General features: G+C 40.5%; 2 protein-coding genes across 8 annotated transcripts in view; both read right to left on the bottom strand.

Annotated features, from left to right (window-relative positions):
* Positions 1-1,221: 1,221 nt before the first annotated feature.
* LOC106831824 (OX-2 membrane glycoprotein) lies at positions 1,222-20,433 on the bottom strand. 7 transcript variants are annotated; one of them, XM_070508815.1, is made up of 8 exons: positions 20,281-20,410; positions 20,028-20,101; positions 17,423-17,469; positions 16,935-17,016; positions 13,679-13,999; positions 11,307-11,579; positions 9,195-9,302; positions 1,222-4,143 (listed from the first exon to the last, which is right to left on the bottom strand). In XM_070508815.1, the coding sequence occupies exons 4-8, from the start codon at positions 16,954-16,956 to the stop codon at positions 4,136-4,138; spliced, it is 732 nt and encodes a 243-aa protein (XP_070364916.1). In that variant the 5' UTR covers positions 16,957-17,016; positions 17,423-17,469; positions 20,028-20,101; positions 20,281-20,410; the 3' UTR covers positions 1,222-4,135. The 7 variants fall into 7 exon arrangements, with proteins under 7 accessions (XP_070364916.1, XP_014697759.2, XP_014697751.2 ...); XM_014842273.3 differs by lacking the exon at positions 20,028-20,101 and having other exon boundaries at positions 20,281-20,399; XM_014842265.3 differs by lacking the exons at positions 17,423-17,469; positions 20,028-20,101 and having other exon boundaries at positions 20,281-20,432.
* A 262-nt stretch (positions 20,434-20,695) lies between these two features.
* Positions 20,696-22,678, bottom strand: part of LOC106831806 (uncharacterized) — a 40,796-nt gene continuing 38,813 nt past the window's right edge. Inside the window, exon 7 of the mRNA XM_070508811.1 lies at positions 20,696-20,896. Within this exon, the coding sequence (XP_070364912.1) occupies positions 20,872-20,896 (25 nt within the window). The 3' untranslated portion in view covers positions 20,696-20,871. The remainder of the gene's footprint in view (positions 20,897-22,678) is intronic.

The following is a 22,678-nucleotide window of genomic DNA, read 5'->3' as shown; positions in this document are numbered from 1 at the left end:
TTCTTTTGGCTCTAAATCCATTATGCTTGTCTCTGTGCCTCATGACCACCAATTTCCAAAAGCCTTTTTCCTATTCTCTGGTTCAGTCACACTCTCCCACAGGGAAGGAAGGAGGTTCCAACGCAAGGCTGATAGAACACCTCCTCCTCCTATGATGTAGGGCATAAAATTAATTTGTTCAAAAAACATTTATTGACCACTTGTACAAGTTGTTAGGGAAAAGCAAGCAAGCAAACATAAAAATCTCTGCCCTCGTAAAGCTTACAATCTAATGGAAGGAGACAGATACTAAACAAAATAAACAAGTAAAGCACATAGCTCACTAGATGGTGATGGGTACAATGGAGAAAAATGATGGAGGAGAGGGAGATAGAGAGTATTTGTTGGGAAAGGGCTTACGTGGCTGTCTATAGGGAGAACATTCCGGGAAGAGAGAAGAGTAAGTGCTAAGGTCCTGTGGTGGAAGTATGTCTGAATGTTGGTGAAACAGCAAGGAGACTGTGGCTGGCAGAGCACGATTAGGAGAAAGAGCAGTAGGACATGATCTCAGAGAGTATCAGGGAGCCCAGTCATGTCGAGCCTTATAGTCCACGTAAAGACTTTGGCTTCTACTGTAAATAAGATGGGAAGCACTTGGAGATTTTGTGCAGAAGAATGACATGATATGTCTTCACATATTTTAAAACAGTTATGAGAACAGACTGCAAGAGTGAGAAAGCAGTAGCAGGGAGATTAATTTGAAAGCAACGGCAACAATCTAGGAAACAGATGATGATGGTTCGGGCCAGGTGGTAGGCTTGAGGGTTGAGTTGGATTCTGAAGACAGTGATAGAGCAAATAGGATATACTGATAAGATGTGGGCTGAATCACAGTAGGAGGGGAGGGGCAGAGAGGCCACTGCTCAGGAAGCCTGGGGTTCAGAGTTGGAGTTTCAGCCCCATCTCACATTTATAGCGTTCCCCACGAAACTCTGAAAAGCTTGGGGCCTCATTTTGCACACTACAACAATTGGCTTACACACCCTTCCAACCTCACAAGGCTCAGCTGAATAGGATGTCTGTGCAAAAGTTGGCTTGTTTAGAATTGAAGCAGAGCTCTGTGTGACCTTGTGCAAGTTCATTAGCCTGAGCAACTGTGGTGGGGAGACGCAGGTCAAATCTGGAATAGCTTGAGAGCAAATATAAAACAAAATAAAACAAAAACATTACTGTTGCGACGAATTAATTTAGGAATCTTTATTTTAAAGAAGTTAAATTTCTTTCTTAACGAGATAGGAAAAACCTGATCCGAGAAACTGTTTTAACTGCACCCTTATCCCTAGTTGTAATATGGATTTTGTACTCTTTGAATCTGCATTATGAAATGTCACCTGGTTTATGATTAATTCATTACTAACCCCCTCCCTACCCTAAATCCTCATCTTCACTTTTAGTTTTATTTAAACACAAAAGGCCTTTTTTTTTGCTTTCCCCTGTCTCTGAGCAGATTTACTACCACCCTGGAATTTTTCTAAATTTTTACTACGTGATTGAGCTATTCTAAGTGACTCAAATGTTGACAACTTTCCCAATCTTGCTTAACCATGCAAAGCCCAAGCTGCCTTTTTCCAATTCACAAATTCATAAAAAGCACCCCTAAACTGAAAGGTTCAGAGAGTATGAGGGAGTTGGTAAACCCCTCTCAGCGGGGAGAGGGCAAGAGTCACAGGGCAGGACTGGTGCTCCACGCGGACCTGTCTTCTCAGCCAGCTGCGTGCTCTGAGTTACCCCTTCCTCCCCCTCTCTTCCTTCTCTATGACCCTCAGTCTTTTCCATCAAAACCTACCTATTCTAAGTTCAAGGCTCTCAATATCCTACAACATAACTGATAAGCCACTTAATAAGCCAATTTACATTGAATTTTTAGTGATGAAGAAGGATTATTCCTAGGGCTCTCTGCATTTTCAGAGGAAGCCCCGAAAGATAATGGCCTGGCTAGGATTATGGTGGAAGTGTGGGATGCTCAGGCACTGTGAAGAGAGCTGTTTAGTAAGGAGCTGCTTTGAGAAACACTCATGAAATCCTCCCATAAAGCGGTCTCCTCCTTTGCCCGTACTTGAAGGGAGTCTTCAGTATTGTCCCTGAGACCATTTCAGGGTGTCCACGAAGTCAAAATTCTTGCCATAATCACACCAATACATCATTTGCCTTTTTCACTCTCATTCTTTCACAAGTGTGCTGTGGAGTTTTCCAGAAGTTACATGATGTGTGATGTTGACATCACTCTGATGATTAAGAGAATGCATGCCTGTACATTCTTGTTTTTAAAATGTATCAGTTTTAATTTCAAATACGGTAAATATCAACAGACATAATTCACTTTACAAGAAAGCTATTTTGGGTTCTTGATAAGGTTTTTAAGTGTGCAAAGGGGTCCTGAGACCTAAATGTTTGAGAACTGCTGCTTCAAGTTATCGTATCTGGTCTGGCAGCTGAGATACCAGACATACAGCAAAACCAAAGGCAGGGTGGCATTTCCTCTTAAATTCAAAACCCTTTGAGCTCAGCAGTGTGCAACAGCTGGTATCTATGAACAAAATCGAAATATTACAAAGAAGGAAGTGCTCCAAAACTGATGGGGGCATGTCAAAAGGACACTGTGTCAAAAGGACACAGGAACCGACAAGAAGGAGCTCCCACTGGCCAGATTAGGGACATCTGATTTGTGACTTTGTGATCAATCAGCAATGTCAACAGCATCTTCTAACAGGTGAGAGATAGAGGGGAGGAGAGAGTTTCACACACAGAGGGAAAATACAAGGATCATCATTAATGTCCACATTTCATAAGAGAATGTCAGGAACCAAATATTTACAGTTGACACTTTCAATTATTCAGTATCTTAATACAAATATAAAAAATAACACAAAATTAAATAACATATGAAACTTACTAAATATATAAATATCCAATTTAACAGTGAAAACAACAGAAGTTTTAGTTTCTAGGATACTCCCTGGATAAAGACAAGAAAGCAAAAGACACTGAAAAAGCCACTAATTGGGTCTTATGATTACATGAGTTCAAAATTGTCCCGTGAGTTAGAACAATATATGTCGAACAAAGGGATTTGTAAACCGATTCATGCTTCCTCTGCTATTGTGACAAGTTACCTCATAGAAAAAGAAGCCAGGAGGGCTGAAGCATCTGAATTAGCTGTCTACTATTCAGGAATCTCCCAAAAAACTGTTTTTATAATACGTTTATATTAGGTTGAAGTCAGAACGACTAAAACAGGGCTGGGTCATATCACGGGACAAATGGACAGGAAATGCATGCTTTTTAAAAAATGTGAGCTGCTGTCCAAGACTAACAATATTTCTTCTCGACAAAAACAGGTAAGTAAAGTTAAGGTTGCCAATGTTATTTCACAATAAATTCAGTCCCATTTTCATTATGGTAAATGTCACAGAAGTAACACGAGGAATATCAGTGAAACCAAGGATTCTACAAAGACCACCTATTAGCAAAGCAGTAGCAGGTAGTGACTAGATACCCAGTGATGGGGAAACAGATTCGTGGGCCTGGAACAATAAGGGAAGAAGAGACGATGCAGCAACAGAACGGTGAAAGGTCGTCTCAGAAAAGTTCTTTGGTCCTTAACCTTTCTATATTCTTTCTTCTTTCACTTCTTTCCCTTTGTTTATTCCTTTTTTTTTTTTTTTACCAGAATTACATGTTTTTAGAGCAGAACGGCAAATGATCTGGTCCAACTCCTTAACTTTCAGGATTCGGACATGGAAGTTCATTGAGATAAAGTAATTAACATAGGGTTGTCACCAGTCGGAGTCAAAGTCAGCCTCTGAGCTGTGGCTCCTGAGTCAAAGTCCGGTATTCTTTCAACAGCACAACACTGCATTGCTTCACAAAATCAAGTCCTACAACAGACTTGAGAGGTAAAAGGATTTCTTCTTGGAATTCACACAAGCACTGGGTAGCTTAGACAACAGTAGAAAGTCTTGAAATTCTTGGACTTTTTTACTCCCACCTCTTTTGCTCTTTTGGTCCCTTGGAGAATGATCCTTTTTCTACTGCTTTCCTCCTCCTCAGATTCAAGTAGACCAGGAAATAACTTTCAGGGCTCTATGTGACTCCTCTAGGGCTCTGGATAAAAGGAAGACAAGAGATTAACACTGAACATCTATAATTTTTATCCCAACAGATTTTAAGAAGATAAATAACAAAGGGTCAATAAACACAGAACTTTCCTTGTGCAGATTTCACTGGCAAAGAGAAGGAAGTAGACATTCCTGACCTTGTGCAATGTGAGGAGACTGTGACTCTCCTTAAAAAGGACACTGGTAAATCTAGGAAACAATGGTTTACAGAACCACCTAAGACTAGAAGTAAAAGAACACGTCCAAGATTTCCACATGATCTACAGTAGTCCCCCTCACCCAAAACCCCCAGTGGATGTCTGAAACCGCGGATAGTACCAAACCCTAAACATATATATTCTGTTTTTTTCCTATACATGGAGATCTATGATTAAATTTAATTTATAAATTAGGCACAGTAAGACATTAACAGCAATAACTAATAATAAAGTAGATTATTGCAATATACTGTAATAAAAGTGATCTTTTGAATGTGGTCTATCTCTCAAAATATCTTACTCTACTGTACTCACTCTTCTCGTGATGATGCGAGACAATACGAGGCCTACATGATGAGATGAAGTGAGGTGAATGACACAGGCATTGTGACACAGGATTAGGCTACTATTGACCTTCTGACAATATGTCAGAAGGAGGATCATCTGCTTCTGGACCTGGGCGATCACAGGTAACTGACACGGCACAAAGTGAAACTGCGGATAAGGGGGGCCCACCGGATGTGTATTTTATTTAAAACCTGGAGCTCTGTTTCCTGTGGGTACTAGCTTGCTGGACATCAGATTGGGGATGGCCACAAAGCAGACAGATGGAGGTCCTTTCAAGAGCTCTTGGTTTTCTACCACATAAACTGGGAAGATGTGGGCCTCCCTTCAAGTCATCTAAACAGTGAAGTAAAAGACCTGAGGTTTTATCTTGGCAACACCTCTCACTCTCTGTGTAATCGTAAGCAATTCTTTACCAGAACCTGCAAAGTTCTACATGTTTTACTCTTGCCAACATTTCCAGTATCAGCTGTGGATGGTGAAAGACACAGAACAGCTCAAGCAAGAATGCCCAGGCCGAAGGGTGTGTAAGCTAGTGACCTTGTGATCAGATTATGTCATGACATCTGGATACGGTGGGTGGTAGTTGCACCCATTCAACGGTAAAATTTTGCAGAAAAATAGCCTTGTAATGCAAGATTTCTCCCAGCAATTCTGACCCCGGCAGTTCGATAAAGGTTGCTTTTCTCATATAAAGCATCACATTCCTTCCGCTTGGAATCACGAGGGTAGGGGAAGGGGTTGTGTGTTACCACTCATCCAGCCTTCATCTGGCAATTATGTAGCAGAGGAAAGATTCTCATTTTTTTGGAAACGAATATTCTTTGTATTGTTTTTCCAACTAATCACCAATTTCACCATCACAAATCGTTTATTGAGCAGCTCTGCTATTTTTGACGTAGTATTAAGCTTAAAATAGAAAGTGACATGATCCTACCTGGGATGTAGCGTTTTACTAACATTGGCTTTGTTATCGCAAAGAGCCCATTTATAGGTTAGGTTATTATGAAATGAAGTGAAAGAAATCAAGGTAATTATACAGATAGTGTGGATGAAAAAAAATACTTCCACATGAAACAGCTACATACTCCAAGAAACAGTGAAGTTTGGAATATGCATTTCACATGATTGTCTAACTTTTCTATTGTTTTCCAACTCAGACTTGACTCACCCAAACAAAAGAAAACTGCTACTTAAATAAAGATTCCTAAAAACTAAGTGATTGTCTATGGCGATCTGCACCAAAGTGAAGTTCTTGTTTCTGAGAAGCATATAATCATTGGTGAGTTGACCAATGAGAAACAAAAGATGATTCTCAACCCTAATTTTAACCTCATTGTAGTATATGGGGAAGGGACAAATTTATGACATCAACTGAGTTTTAAGAGAAAGAACTGTTATAAAATGGTGAAAAATTTCCCTAGGAAATTTTAATTTTTTTCTCACTTTCTATTTCAGTAACAAAGTACTGGATTCATGAAAGAAGAACGAACACTCTTTGAAAACCTATTAACCTATTATCTTCTTGGTGTAGTCTCATGGGAAGTAACTGATGATCCCATCAGGAATGGTGCCAAGAGACACTGCCTCTGACTCGTATACCTTCCTGCAGAGCACAGCTTTACAGCTGAAAAAACCAGCATCATACTCCCTGGCATTAGACAGAATCACAGGGAAAGAAAAGGGAGTCTAACATCTCTATTAAAATAACATCAGCCATTAGAGATTACCCCTCTGTCCAAAACCTGTAAATTTGCTGATGCTTTTGTGGGCAACGAAGAAGTGATTTTGATCTAAAATAAGCTTTTTTTTTTTGTCAATTATCTAACAAAGAGTTGAACTTGACTTAACAGATTTTCCTTACTTATCAGATTTGTCTTAACTACTGGGCAGCTCCACGAGATGATCTTTGTCTACTTATATTTAGAGAACGAATTCACCCCCTTCACACACACACACACACATACACACGCATTCAGCTGCTCCCCTCTACTTCCCTATTTCTGTTCCCATCCCCATTTCTTAGGTCACCAGGTCAGAATCTTCATGCCTTTTTTGACTGATCATGTCTCCCTGCCACCCAAAAGTTTTATGTTTTCAGGAGATGATGGCAAGAAAAAGAGAAAAATAAAAAATTTTAAAATAAGGGTAAAAAGAGATGGAAAACAAATGTAATAGGATTATTTACTTTCATCACAAATTGACAATCAGAATTTGTGACTTGAAGAAATAAAAAATGTCACTATTTTCTTCCTTCTTCTAACTTCTTGTATAACGAGCTTTTGTCTTAACAAACCGGTATTTCCTCAGCCTTGAGCACTTGAGTCTCCAGCATAATCAATACTTGGTCTTACTAGCTATTCAAGTATAGGGGACCAAATGATCTGGCTGTTAAAAATTTTGAAATCAGCCAAAAAATCCAGTCACTCAAAATATGCCACTGAACCTTAGGTATAATTAACTGAATTGGCCACATGTCATGAAGACATCATCAGTAAATGGCAATTTTAGTGCTTACAAGATTCAGCACAGGTTTGAGTGTTTATTTCATAAATGAGAAAAGGTCTGGGGGCAGAGACAAGCTGACTCTCTTTGCTTCAGGAACTGATAAGGCATTGAACAATTATATTTCCCAGAAAATCCAAGATTTACTTAATGAACAAATGACACTTCCTTTGCAAATGCCCCTTACTAGCGGAATCTACCCTGGCCTTGAATAGATTGTTTTATAAGATTCTTGTCCAGAGGGACTTTTTAAAATGAATTTGAATACTTCACACTTTTTTGCTTGGGCTTTCCAAAAGAATATGGCAGTAACAGCAAGCACAGACTAAAATCAATGCAACAGATAATACTGCCTTTCAAGACAGGACTCCAGAGCATCATGACTAGAACATTCTGGCAGAGGTCAGAAAACCAGGGTTGTAGTCCTAAGCCTACTGTTAACTAGCTGTGTGACCCTAAGGAAGGAAGTCAGCTTCCCTCTCTGGGCTTCAGTTCCTAAGTGGAAAAGTGAAATGTTTGGACAAAGTTGACTCAAATAGCCTTCTGCCTTTGACGGTCTGCAGAGCGCTAACAAATTCTATGGGATTATGTTTATGTGTAATAAGAGTTTGCCTTTCTTACAAAAATCACAAGAATTAATCTGGTGTTTATATAAGGCTTATGGGAAATTAAGGTTCAAAAAACCTAGAACATGAAAGATATTAGTCTATGAGACATAAAATGAAAAGGAAAAAAAGGTAGCATTTTAGTGAGAATTTAACAGAAATCTAAAATAAGGCTCAAAGCCAACATTTTTTTCTCTCCTATCTTTCAGTCATCTGAGATGGGGAAAATTCCCATCTCACCCCTTCACCCTAGGAAATTCCCACCACATGCAGTATAAACCACAGCTTTGCACTAGATTTTATAAATTGTCTTCAGAAACAAAAGAAATTCAATTCTCTCTCTCTAGCGTCTTTATAGCGTCTCTTGTCTTATAATGTCTCACAATGTTTTAGACTCAGCATTTATGAGGTACTGAATTTACAATAAGAAAAATGGAGTTGAAAAAAATCACTTTGAAAATCTATCTGTTCATTCAACCATCCATCCATCCATCCATCCATTCCATCATTATTTTAATGAACGTTTATTGAGCACCTGGTATACAACACGATAGATGTTGTAGGAGATAGAGAGAGATTTATAGTCTGTCAGAGCAGAATGACATGACACAGTTATTGTTAGTATGGATCACCTGCATCTTGCCAATGGTGTTTGAGACATAGTGAGAGTATAACATAGAAAGTACTACTTAATAGTACTTAATAATACATAGAAAGTACTACTAATAGTACAGATCAGACAAGTTCACAGTCTCTTAAATGGAGTAGCTAGCCTGTGGAATGTAAACAGAGAAGAGATGGTCCCTTTCATTAATGGGTAGAAAGAACACAATGTGGGTGCCAAGACCCCTCCTCTGTTTTCTTTTTCCCTTCTTCTCCTCAAAGACCCCCAGTACACAGTTGTATATTCTAGTTGTAGGTCCTTCTAGTTCTGCTATTTGGGACACCACCTCAGCGTGGCTTGATGAGCTGTGCTAGGTCCGTGCCCAGGATCCGAACAGGTGAAACCCTAGGCCACCAAAGCGGAGTGTGCGAACCTAACCACTCGGTCATGGGGCTGGCTCCCCTCCTCTGGTTTTGCCATCAGATGATTCCATAGTGATCAGGTAAACATTTTCCATATTTTCTCTCATCAATCCTTATTCTCAATTTACAAAATAATTAGCCTTTAAATGGTCTTAGCAAATGAAAAGCAGAAACATCCAGTTTAAGGTCCAACTGCCAGAAAATGACACAAGTCTTTTAAACTACCACCAAGATTTGTGTATTTGAGAAACACCAAACAAACACATTTTGCCATCTCCTTAGTTATATCTTCAAGTGACCTCCAAATTGTCATTAAAAAATCATTTATTTTCTTCTTTGTACTCCCTGTGATGACTCACCTCGGTTGTGGTTCCGACGACGTTTCCAGTATAATAAGATTGAGATTAAAACCAGTAGAATTACCAAGGAAACAATACTTAACAACAGTGGAACTGAAAACCAAATACCTATATTGAAGGGAAAAATAAAGTCATTAGACAATGGTGTTAAGGAAAAAAGTGATAAAGCAATAACAGTTGTGATCAGTTTTCACTTGAGTTGAACTTTCAATGAAAATTATCCTTAAAGATACACATATTGAAGTCTATATTCATGATTTCATATATTAATAACATTAAGATAATAATAATCACCAACATGTTTTATGTGGTTACTATGTAATAAGAACTTTGAATGTGTTATCTCATTTAATCCTCAAAACACCCCTAGAATCAGGCATTATTACTATCATCTAACAGATTTAAAAAAAAAAAAAAGCTGAGGCTCAGAGAAGTTAAGTAAGCCCCAAACCAGCGAGGTAAGTGGTAGAGCCAAGGATTGATCAGAGGTCTGTTTACCTCCAAAGTGCCTATTTTTTGCTATACTGTCCATTAAAGTAATATGTTTATTGAAAAAGTTTAGGGAAATACAGAGAAATATAAAGGAAACAGTCATGAATCTCACGATTTCAACTCCTGGGAAAAACTTATCTCAAGGTTTTCATTGTATTTCTTCTAATCTATCACTTTGTTATTAAATCTCTTTCCAATAGTCAATAAACGCTACTCAGCCTGAATATCAGCTCCTCGCGGTCTGTTTGTAACACAAAGGCAGAGGCAGAGCTCCCTGACTTGGAGTCTCCAGCATCTTCTCCATGGCTCCAGAATGGGACCTGTCACATCATAATTTGACTGAGCACCTGAAGGAATGTGTCTAACTTCAATAGTCCTAGTGCTTGACTTAATGCTTTAAGCACGGATGATTTTTAGTAAATGTTTGCAGAAAGAACAAGTATTATACAAATGATATGTAAACATTGTAAATAATATGTCAATTTTGGCATTCTGGGAAAAGAAGACTTGTTCCTTTTCAGGTTCTTGTTTTTCAGGGAAATTTACCCATTGCCTTCGCTGACTCTGAGGTTCTCTTCACACATGTCCAAATCTAACACCACAAACCTTTTGATCAAATTTACCTAAAGGTCTACTTTTTGATTAGTCTGTTTTTTCAGGGACCCCAGAAATGGCTACACGAGATGTTCCTTAGAGGCCAATAAACCAACGAGTAATACATGGGAAAGCTCTTCCAGGTTTAATTATTCAAAACACCCCACCCCCCAAAAAAGGCAGTAACACCTTTTTAGGAGGCTTATTCCTGACTGCTTGATCCAGAGTTAGTGCCTCAAAAGCACACAGAGAAAGAACACTGGCTGTTATCACTGAAGTGTCTTATCTCTAAAACCACTGCTCCCTTGATTTTCTCCTCTTCTCTTACTCACAACCCTCACCTCTTGGATCAATGAGGTCCAAAGACAGCAGTTTAGAAAGGAACACAAGAAAGCAAAAAGGGTCTCGAACAGGAGGAAGTTTGTCTTAAAAGGGGTGAGGAAAACAAACACCTCAGCTCGTTTCCTAAAAGCTCTAATGCCCCTTCCCCACAGTGTAGATTATGCAAAAGTTTCATCATAGATGTCGCTTCTCCCAGGAAATCCTCCTGATCCTTCAAGACTGAGCTGATGCCACTCCTCCTAACCCTCGAGCCCCCTGTGGTGCACCATGGATTTCTTACTGAAGCATTGACCACACAGTTTTACAATTGCCTAGCCACTTCACCGTATTCTCTAGTAGACTAGAAGCTCTCTGAGTGCAGGACTGAGTCTGGCTCACTGTCACATGTCAACTGTCGCAAAGCCTGGCACACAAAAGACACTCAGTGAATGTCAGCAGCGTGGAAGATTAAATGAATGGACAGATCTCAGCAAAAGCACTTGGCATGTGGGGAACGTGCCGCATTTACCAAAGTGAAATCGGCTTTATTGGCTCCCTCAACTCTGTTTTTCTTTCCCTACTTAATCTGCTTTCTCCCTTATTAGCTCCTTTGCTAAGAGGCCGAGAGGGTCTGCAAAGCATTGCCCACCTTCCATGTCAGTGTACACAATGTAACCACAGCCCACTTTGCCCACCTTCTCTTACCTTTGCTCACAGTTTCCCTGAGGTTGGTCACATTCCCCAGGTGCCACACTTGGCAGATCACCTCCTTCCCCAACTGACTCTTGGGGTCTTTGACCTGGAGGACGCTGGTCACAGACGTGGTCCCATTGGAGTGTGAGAGAACCTCACTACTGTTCTCAATCTCCGACCCAGAGATCTTCCAGAAGATCTGAGGGGGTGGGCGGGCATTGGCAGAGCAAGTGATATTTAGGTGGTCGTCAAAGAATTTATAGTGAAGGAATACTGTGGGCTGTACTGGGACAAAAAAAATGATAGTCTGCCATCAGTTAAGCACCTGGTATGAGGGAAAGATTTTTATAGAAAGACAGCGGGGGCTAGAAAGACAAGGAGGCACATCCAATCCAAACTGGGACCTTCTCAGTTCTCCCTGCGTCTAAGTCTCTGACTGGCAGGATGGAGACTGGCCTGGTACAACCCTGTGACTACAAAGATGCTCTCTGTAGTTTGTCTCTAGGAGAATTAGCTGGATGGACAGAGGGTATGTTTTATCCCAAACAGTCCAGGGCCTAATTATTCTGCTCTCTATTTCCATGTGCAATACATATCTCCACCTTCTTCTGGGTATCCCTCTCAAATAGTTTGACAATAACCACCAATCAGCACCTCCACATAAGTAAGTAGCCTGCACTTCTCAGAAGCAACAAGGCAGTTTCAGAACAGAGAGCCTGCAGACAGGCTGCTGTTTAGAGCTCCTTTTTCTGCTTAGGACCAGTGAATGAGATGCACGGAGGAGAGTGAGAAAAGTCCCTGTTTGGAATATCTACACAAAATGTAAATTACAAATTCACAGCCAATAACCAGAAAATCACAGAATGACAGTTGGGAAGACCTTGGAGATCACCTGATTGAGTTAAAAGAACATAACTAGCTTATGAGAAAAGGACATTATTCTTAGGACAGCTGTACCCTGTTCCTTTTGAAAAGTCCCTGACTAATGAGTTCATTTTCATTGAAATATGCAGTTTATCTCTGCTGAGCAAATACAGACTCTTCTTTTGTGTTTGACTTTGGAGCCCAGAAGATAATTAAAGGGCAAGGCTAAATGAAAGCCTGGTCTGTGCTTAGAGGTTCGAGAGGTGAGGGGTGGCAGTGGGCTGGAGGAAACGCGGCTACAGGACTGTGGCTCTGTTCACAGTGCCCAGATTACTAGCGTCAAAGAGCACTAGAGGAAGAGAGACAAAAGTGAAGGAGGATGAATACGGTTGACGTGGCCAGACTGGGCGGCAGCGTTCTCGGGTGTATCAAAGAACGGCTTAGATGAAAGCTATAAGGTGTGGCTGGAAAGAGTCAGTGTGGAAAGGAACAGGATTACTAGCTAGAAGACTCAGAGTAGTCTGGTTTTCAGGTGAAAAATAATACAAAAGGTTATGAGTAAAGGAGGAGGAAAAGAAAGATGAGCGAAAAAGAGAAAGAAAAGAAAAAGGAACAGAAATGGGAAAAATGTGACACAAGAAGAAAGAAGAAGAAAAATGAGATAGGACAAAGGAAGGAAGGATGGGAGGACGGAAAGTAGGAGGAAAGGAAGGAGGATTGGGGGAGGGGAGAGAGAAAGACAGGGAGACAGAGGAAGACAGAGATCCAGAGACAATGAAACAGAAATCAGGAAGAAAGCCTGACGTAAGGTCCTGCAGAGATGACTCAATTTAGGCAAAACAAGTGAAAGAAACTTGTTTGTATTTGGTGCTTAACTGCATCCTTAACTACTGAGCCTCTTCCTAGCCCACATCCAATATGCTTGGCGTGCTCAAACTCTCACTTTAACATTCCTAATAACCCTGTCTAAGTTTGTCTTTTCCCTTCTAAAACTATCACCAAGTGTGCCATGCTCCAAAGTTACCCCTTATTCCCACTTCTCAATTCTCGATCTCAGCTACACGTCAGCTGAGAGGAAAGGGATCTCGTCAATGAAGTGTCTGGCTCTGTCCTTAGATCTAAAAATATTAAAGCTGTTAGAGACCTTAGAGATGACCTATTTCACACTTATTGTGCAGATAAATAAACTCTGGGGCAGAGAGTGGACAGGACGCTTCTAGGGTCACATGATCACTAATGGCAAAGCCAGATCTAAATCATACCACTGCTTACGGAGAACCTGTCCTCACCATGGTCCTTAATTTACTCTTGTGCAGGATTCCTCAGAGTAACAATAACTCCAGGCAGAGACTCAGTGTAGCTCCATAAACTCTCCACAGTTAGAGTAGACATGAAAGGCTAAGTGTCTACTCATGAATCTTTCTGAGGCTAGAATCCTGAAGGACTAGGCACTACCACTATTAAACATTCTTGAAAATAACATTTCTAGCCAGAGACGATGTATTCTCAGAGACTCTCACCAGAGAGGGTAAGGCAGGCTACTCCTGAGATCTTCCCGGAACCAAAGGTATTGAAGAGGCAATTGTAACACCCCTCATCCTCCAGGGTGGTATTCCAGAAGGTAATGGTTGAGTTCTGGAGTCCTAGCTGAGTGATGTTTATCTTGTCTTTATAAGCAGGCTGGACCACAACCCCGTGGTCCTTGCTGAAGGTGATCATGTTTTCTGGGATCGTAGGCTTGATTTTCTGCCATGTCACAATCAAGACTTCCTGGGAAGTTTGCAGGGAGCATTTTAAGGAAGCAGGTGTGTTCAGCAGCACTCTTTCATCTTGGGTCACCACTTTCATCATGGAATCATGAAAGAACATTTATATTTTAAAATTGAATTCATACACAAATACACATTTTTCTGCTTTACAACATGCATGTTCAAAGTTAAATATAGAAGAGATAGGGGAAAATGAAAAGAAGAAAACATCTATCAACATTCCTGATGTCACTAGAGAAATGTAAGTTCAAATATGTTTATTCAATCTTTATGGGTAGCAGAGTAGGAAAACAAGACAGCAAACTCTCAGTGACCAGAAATTGCGTAACCAATCCCTGTAAGCTGGAAAGCAGGTGGAACGAGGTTGAAGATGAAAACTGCCAGGAAGGACAGAAGCATCACCAGGTGTGTTCATGCCCGGAGAGGTGGAAGCCAGGAGCAGGAAAGGGCCGATGGGCAATAGGCAGAGTGATTAGTTTATGAAGAAGATGGAGCAGCCCTAAACATTCCACACACACTCTGTGAGGGAAGGGACAGCAGGAGCAGCGTCTGCCTCTAGGAGGCAGTGGTGAATATAGGAATATAAGGCAGAGAGACATACATGACAATGTTCAGGAGGCAGATAGTACCAGAGAGCTGTGACAACCAAGTGACAACCTACACATTCCCTCCAATTTTTACTGAATGCAGTGCAGAATATAAGGCATGGCAAAATCTTCTTCCCCCTCAAATGCTGGCTACTCATATTGATAGGACAGGTGATTCAATGGGAAATCTCAATATAATAACAAATAGCCAACATTTGAGAAAGCTAACACAATGAAAGAGGAATAACAAACTACAAATTCAAGAACTCATACCAAATGAATGAAGAATCATAAATCAAGAAACACTTTGACATCAATAAATGTGATATCGTAAGCATAAAAAGAAGCCAGCATTATAAATAGTAGAAATTGGAACAGATGGGCTGGCTTAGCAGAATGGGGGTCACTGAAGAGTAAATCAGTAAGTAGGAAGACCAAGTCACAGAATTTTTCCAGAATGAAGCACAAAGGGATATGGAAGGCACTAAAGAAAAATTCAAAGAGCTGGAATGCTTCAATATCAGCCCAATAAGACTTTCAAACGGAAAGAAAAGGGAGAATGGAAGACAAAAATACTGTGAGGGACAAAAAGGTATTTTTCAAAATGATAAAAGGAGCAATCTAAAGCAAGACATATCAATCATGAACCTTCACGCATCTAACAACATAACTCCAAAATATATAAAAAGTTAATAGAACTACAAAGAAAACTTATAAATCCACAATCGTTATAGGAGAGTTTTCCATAGTTCCTTCAGAATTTTCGCTTCCAACATATTAAAAAAATAAGTAAAGGGAAAAGGTCAAATACAAAGATACAGAAGATTGAAAAACAAATATATATAAATTACGTATGGGTGTGTATATAAGTATGTATTTCTAAATTTTTTCCCAAAAAAGCACATAAAATCTTTTCAAATAACATGTAGAAATCTTTTCGATTTCCCCAAAATTGAACTTGAGATGGGATACATAAAAAGCTGCTACCCTAAGACCTTGAACATCATCCACAAAGTTAAAATTAGAAGTTTACATACTTCTTTTAACTCTGATTACACCAGAAATCATAGTAAGAATTATAAATTACCATGAATGACAATGAAAATATAATACATTAAAATCTGTAGAAATTGGTAAAGTAGTTCTCAGAGGGAAATATTTAATCTTAACTTGACTTATTAGGAAAGAAGAGAGATTAAAAATGAATACACACATAGACCCAAACATCCCACCGCCCCTCAAAAATAAAAGGACTGAATTAACAAAGACAAAAGCACAAATTAATGAAATAATACACAGATGCAGACAATAGAAAACATCAAATCTGCTCTTTTAAAGACTGATAACATAGATAAAATGTTGGCTGTGTGATTAGAAAACAAGACAGCAGCATGAATATTTCCTCTCAGCAACCCCTCAACATCATCAGGGGATGAAAAGATGGGCAGAGCAACAAATGCAAAGTGGAACGCCGGAGCTTTGCCCGAGTCCAGTCTCAGCGAGCTGTGCTCTGGGTGGATGTGAAAAGTTCTGGGGGCAATACCTGTTGTGAGGAGTGGGGTTCCCTAAAAGTGTGTTGAGATTATGCAGAGCAGAGAGTGGAAGGAATTGCTGCTTTTAGAATGGAGGGTCAAAAAGAGATCAAAGCTGGAGTTTTAACTTCTCGGGTGATTGATCTCTTTGACTATGGAAGAAATAATTTAGGGGAAGGTTTACAATTCTTTGATGTTTCTATGGAATTCCACTTAGATTGTTCCAGTCAGTCGGTAAATCCTGGATTGTAGATGATGCGAAACCTGCCCTGTGAGGGCTGATGCAGACCAACAGCACAGAGAAGGTGACAGAAGTCTGGCAGCCAAGTGAGGGGTGGCCTCCCATGGAACAGAGGAGAAAAGTTTGGCACAACGGGGAAATTCAACAGATAAGTGGACAGCACAGGTACATGCTTTATATAATAGACTTTATGAACCTATGAGACCTCTATATTTCATTATTTTCTACACTTTCCTGTAAAAGAGGAGGACACCCTATTTTAAGGCTTACTGCCAGATTACTTTCCCAAAAAGGCTGTATTCATTCTTCCTCCCCCAAGCATTCCCATATCTTTACAAGCATAAGGAATTATTATTTTAAAAGTTATTCAATTTGAGAGGTGAAAAATGATATGTTAATTTCCAAAGAATTTTTTCATGTCTGGTTTTGTCTACCAAAACAGTTTCTAAACGTCACTCTTCTTCCACTTTGAAAACCAAAAAATGTGGAAAGCAGAAAGAACCAGTCGCACTCCTTCAAGCGAATTACATATTTAAATAATTCATCAGATAAATGCACTAACACAGCGCAAGCAACAGTGGCCACAGGTCTCCACTCCAGGAACTGTTTTCCCTGGACTCCAAGCAGGGGAACTGAGTATCTTTTACCTTGTGCCCTGCATAGCATCATTGCTGCCAAGAACCAAACCAGTCTGTAGGTAGACAGATGACAGAAGGACCTCCTGAACACCTGAAGACAGAAAGCAAAGTTCAGAAATGGGTGTTTGGGTGTGAACAAAACAAAGGAAGCTTCAATCTAAATGTTATTTCAGGCATTGCTGCAGCTAAAGCATTAACCACCAGAAAATTCTGGTTTTGTGTAAGCAGAAACAGAGACTATAAATGGAAGTAATAACAGAGTGTGCTTAGGATCCGGGAAGAGAACAACAGCAGGGTGGCTCCTTCACCACGGCAATCCTTAGCAATTTGAGGCCCTGCTCCTGAAGCCACCATGGTCAAGACCAAGGTCTCAAAGATCTCTGGGGAAAGCAAATAAATAGACACAGAAAAACGAGAGACTACAAGTGGTAGAGAGCATCCATTTCCAAAATATTCCACACCTGTTAATATTAAAAACACAACTCAGGAGTACTCACTTTTCAGAAACATGTGACTGCCTTGAAGCTTGCTGAGGTTGATTTTTCTGTAAAATTTGCAAATTTTACATAAATTATACCCTTTAAAAAGCAGTAGCGGCTTTACTTTTTCCTTCATTGCTTTATTTTCATACATCTGCGCAGAAATCCTTGGCCGTTCTACAAATCACAGTGGTACTTAAAGGAATGTTTTTCTGGGTACCACTTTACTATAAAATGGAAGGGTGGAATGTAGCCAGATTACCTTCTCTCTGCAGTAGCCCCACGATCCACTGACTTAATCTATGTGTGTGTGTTCATTGTAAGGGGTACAGGCAAGAAATGCAGCTTTTCCTTATATTTTTTTCTTTATTTCTATATTTTTCTATAATAGAGGTGTGTAAGAAAGGTTTCTCTAGTATTTTTCCTTAACTGATCTTCATATTTTGAACTTTACTTGTATTTCATGTTGCCATTTCAACTACAGGTAGAGACTTCATTTCAGTCAATGTCGCAGAATCTGTCAGTTCAGCCCACTAACTCTTCATGATTGCCCCAATCTCTGGCACTGCATCTACTTCCCCGGGGGCTTACATACTGCCTAGCGGTGGGACAACTGTTATCCTTGGTTACAACCATCTATCCATGCCGGCATTCCTTAAGACAGCTGTGTTCCCTTCAGGTCATCGTGGTCATCGGTTTGTGCAGTGAAAGCTTGAGCTTACAGTGTTCTTTCGATTCTCCTGATTCCGTGCTCCTTGATTCTCCCTGCGCTGGGCAAATGAAAGTTCTACATGGCTCTCTGTCTAGACTCCCACGTATCAATTCATCTCTGTCTTACTGTTCCCTTGCTATGATGGGTAGGCTGGCCTCTTCTCACAGGTACCCCTGGGAAAGTAAGGCACAGGTGCTTTCTGTTCTCAGATTGTAACACCTACCTGTGACTTCTATTTACTAACCTCCTGAACTCCCCACTCTTGGGGGCCTGGTACAGGGGGCCTCCTTTTCAGGACACAACTGGTGTCTGAGCACAGACATTCATCATCCCTTCTGGCTCTCTCAGCCTAGAAAATACTTATTTCCCTTGGGGTCAGAAAAGCTGGTTCCTCCATCACCCTGCGCTCTTCCTGTCAACTCTTTCTGGGGTGAACATATGGCTTGGTCTTTCAGCATTTAGGCTTTTAAAACTCAAATGCTTAGGCTCTTGTTATTTCAAAACTTTGGCTTCTGGAACTAAAAAGTCTTCTTTGCCATTCTAATTCCACATCAGTTTTCTTTAAACCAACATGCCTCTCCGTCACATGAAAAATCCAAGCTCTAGCAAAGGCTATAATGAGGAATACAGAATGGATCGGCTCTCATAGTGACAATCTGCTTTAGGACAAGAAAGAGAGCAGACACATAGCAAAACATAAAATGCGTGAACAGAGGCCCGCAATATTTAAGGAACAAAAACAGTGATTGAGGCAAAGGGAACAGAAGGAAAGCCTTGTTATTAAATATATACATATTTACTCTGGCTGACTTGAGTTTGGGCTAGCACAGATACTAGATGTGTGAGCGAGGATAAATGATTTTACCTCTCTAAGATGCAGGAAAAATAGTAATACCAACCTGTCTGTTAAAAAGACTAAATGAGGTAGCATATGTACAGCTTCTAGAATAGTGACTGATACAAATAAGCACTAAATGAATGTTGCCGTTACCCCATTGGGTTACTATGAGAACTAAGCATTTAAAGCACTTACTACAGCGCTTAAGATACAGTAAGTGCTAGTACGTGCTAGGTAGGTAAAAAAATTCATCATTAATCAAATCCTATATGCAGAGTACAACAATGCGAATGGAGTAGGCCACTTATAGCCTTGCCAAGAGAGCCAGGGTTCACAGAGGCTTACTCTTACCTGATAGCTGCCCACCTGGGAGCTACACAGCCCCAGTACATACCTCTTTCCCCAAAGTTTCTAGGTCCAAATCCTGATCCCATCACACGTAGTCACATGGACTTGGAAAAATTAACCTCTCTGCCTGTTTATTTATTAGTAAAATCGGGTATTCCTCCTTTGAAGCACAGTTGTAAAGATTAAGAGCATCTGGCACGCGGTAAACACTAGGTTACAGGCCACTATTGTCCTTTGTTATGAAAGATATTGAAATAACTGGCTGTGTGGTCTTGCCAATACATTATACATGAAAAAAATTCCCGTGAGGCATTACTTGTATTTGGATTTTAATTTTTGTTTTTTTTAAAATTATACCAACGTCAATGAAAACCCTCCCCTTCATTTCGTGTCGTGTAAATAGATCCTGAATAAACAAAATGTCTGTCTCGGATACCCTGGGTTTTAACCCTCATTTATCTGATCCTTTATGGCTTCCCAAGGCAAAGGCCCAGAGGATGGAGAAAGAGGCCGGAGCATCAAGGAGGGAGCGAGCTCTCTTGGAGAGAGCGAGGCCCAAATTCGGCAACCCCACCCTAGCTTTTGATGCCAACAGAGTCAACACAGCACCCGCCCTCCGCCCCCTTCCTGGGTTTAAACTAGGATGCGCTGAAGGCAGTGAGCGCCCCTCCCCGCCCAGTTCCCCTCCGAGGTTGACAATGATAGGAAGAAGCATCTTCTGAGACCTAGGCTGGCAGCATCCTTTCACCAGCGGATTGAGACGGAGAACCAGGACGCCAGGAACGGCCTGCGCGCCAACCTTTGGAAGGCAAAATCGGCTTCTCAGCAAGATTAAGCGTTGAGAGGAAAGCGCTTGCAGACCCCAGCTGCCAACCGACCCCGGCGAGAGGCAGCCAGGCGCGCTCCCCCCGCCGCCCCGGGGCCCCTGGCGCGACATCGCCCACCCTGCGTCTCCTTCCCATGCCCGACCCCGCTCACCAGTCTCTCCATTCTCGCTGCGAGCCACGCCGGGGGCCTGGGTTCAGCTGGGAAGCCCGGGGGATCTCAAGCCTCTCTGAGCTGGGCGGCCGATGAGGCGTAGCTTTACAAACAGGGCCGCCCCCTCATCCCGGATCTCTCCTCCCCCTCAAGTTCTATCCACCAACACGGGGCAAAGAAGACCGGGCGGACTTTCCGATTTAGTCTAAATGCCATTACGCTGTGTTTCGTATCTTTAAAACGTTTTCCCTTTTTCTGAGGTGGCAATTTGGAGAAACTGAGAAAGTGAAAAAAACCACTTATTCCATTAGGGCTGGGGGAATGGTAACCTGCGCTTTTGAGCGGGCACGCAAGGAAATTAAGATTTTTGAGAAATGCTATTGTTCCCCTAAACGTCACCTATGAAAATGAAAACTGTTTTGAGGCTGAATTTAATCAATAGACACTTTGAAAAACAAATGCACACATTTTTTATCCAGAAACAAATTATATTCAAGCAGTCAATGATCCGTCCTTTCATGATGTGACCTTTTTTTTCTTTACTGTGAGGAATTTCCTTCGCTTGCGTTGATGATGAGGATTCTTCTTATTTTAACAAGTTCCAGGGTTCTTGGCTCTTAAAAAGAAAAAAAAAAGGTAAATGAAATGCTCCTCTCCTGAAGCTTTTTCTGTTTTCCTACCACTACCCTCTGACAAGCTGTGGGGACAGAGCGTTTACCTATGCATCCATGGGGCTGTAAACCCAAGGACTGTAAATAATAAAATCATGACTGAATTTTTTCCAGAAAAACAGAAATATGAAATACACATATTGAAAGGACTCAAAGACTCAGGGAGGGCCAAGCAGGATACATGAGAGAAAGCCAACTTACAGACATCCCATAGTGAAATTAAGATCAACTTAAGAAAATCGAAGTGGAAATTCTAAAAGCTTCACGATGAAAAGAGAGAGACACAAAAGAAAAAGAATCAAAGGGACATTAAATGTCACAATGCACTGCTGGATACAAGGTGATGAGTTAATTTTCAGTGTTAAGAATATCTTTGAATTCCACTTTGCCTTTTATAAATATTGCTACACAGGTATAGTTAAAATAAAAAACAAACACTTCGTGTGTGTGTGTGCGTGTGTGTGTAAGATGCACCCTGAGCTACATCCATTGCCAATCCTCCTGTTTTTTTGCTTGAGGAAGATTAGCCCTGAGCTAACATCTGTGCCGGTCTTGCTCTATTTTGTATGTGGCTTGATGAGTGGAGTAGGTCCACAGCTGGGATCTGAACCTGCGAACCTGGGCTGCCTAAGTGGAGCATACGGAAATTTAACCCCTTGACAATGGTGCACACCCCAACTTGTTTTTAATTAAACATAACATTGATAGAGGAAAGTGCCTACATGGTAAGTGCACAGCTTGAATTCTCATAATCGTGCCCTAGGACTTCCAGTTCCATGTTGAATAGAAATGGCAAGAGTGGGCATCTTGCCTTGGTCCTGATCTTCGAGGGAAAGCTTTCAATTTTTCACTGTTGAGTTTGATGTTAGCTGTGGGCTTGTCAACAGAGCCAGAAGTAGATCCAAACACTGAACATGCTTTAGCTCTCCAAAGCTCCTTGGATTCCCTTTGCCTGCCCTTCCTGTCACTCCTACCCTCCCACCACTCAGCTACTTTTGACATCATAGACTAGGCTTGCCTACTTGTGAGCTTCATATCAATGGCATTATAGAGTATGTCCTCATTGGTATCTGGGTTCTGTCACTCAAGAATAGATTTGAAAATCTTATTGCTGTTATTTGCGTGTAGTTGCAGTTCATTCAGTCTTACTGCTGTATTCTATGCCATTCTGTAAATTCCATGTATTACATTTATTTATCTGTTCTACTGTTAACAGACATTTGTTTGTTTCCAATTTGGGATTATTTTTAATAGTGGTAGGCTAAACATTCTTATACATGGCATTTCATGAACATAATGTACACCATTATGTTTATTATTTTTTATTTTTGCCATATATATCTTTTCCTATTGTTTTATTTTTAATCTTCTTCTATTCTTTTTTTTTACAAGTGTGTAGATGATATTTTGTAGATGATTATGCTGGAACTCAATTTATGAAATCTACTGAAAGACTCTATCCTAGATTTTATGAGCAAAATATTATAAAATTACAGGATGGAAAAAAGATTTTATCAAGCATATAATTCTCAGAAAATTTACTACATCAAGACTCTCCTTGAGAACATTTTCGAAAGAAGTGTTCTAGAAAAAGGAAAAGTTAATCCAGGAGGATGTTCCATAGAAAGATATGTAGAAAGGACAAATACATTATTAAAATTTATAATTGCCTTAAAAAAGCAAGGTCCTCAAAATTGTCTCTCTTCCAATCCATGAACAAGGGATGT

This window comes from Equus asinus, chromosome 5, assembly GCF_041296235.1.
Source record: "Equus asinus isolate D_3611 breed Donkey chromosome 5, EquAss-T2T_v2, whole genome shotgun sequence".
NCBI lineage: Eukaryota > Metazoa > Chordata > Mammalia > Perissodactyla > Equidae > Equus > Equus asinus.
This window is presented reverse-complemented; position numbering and strand designations above follow the sequence as displayed.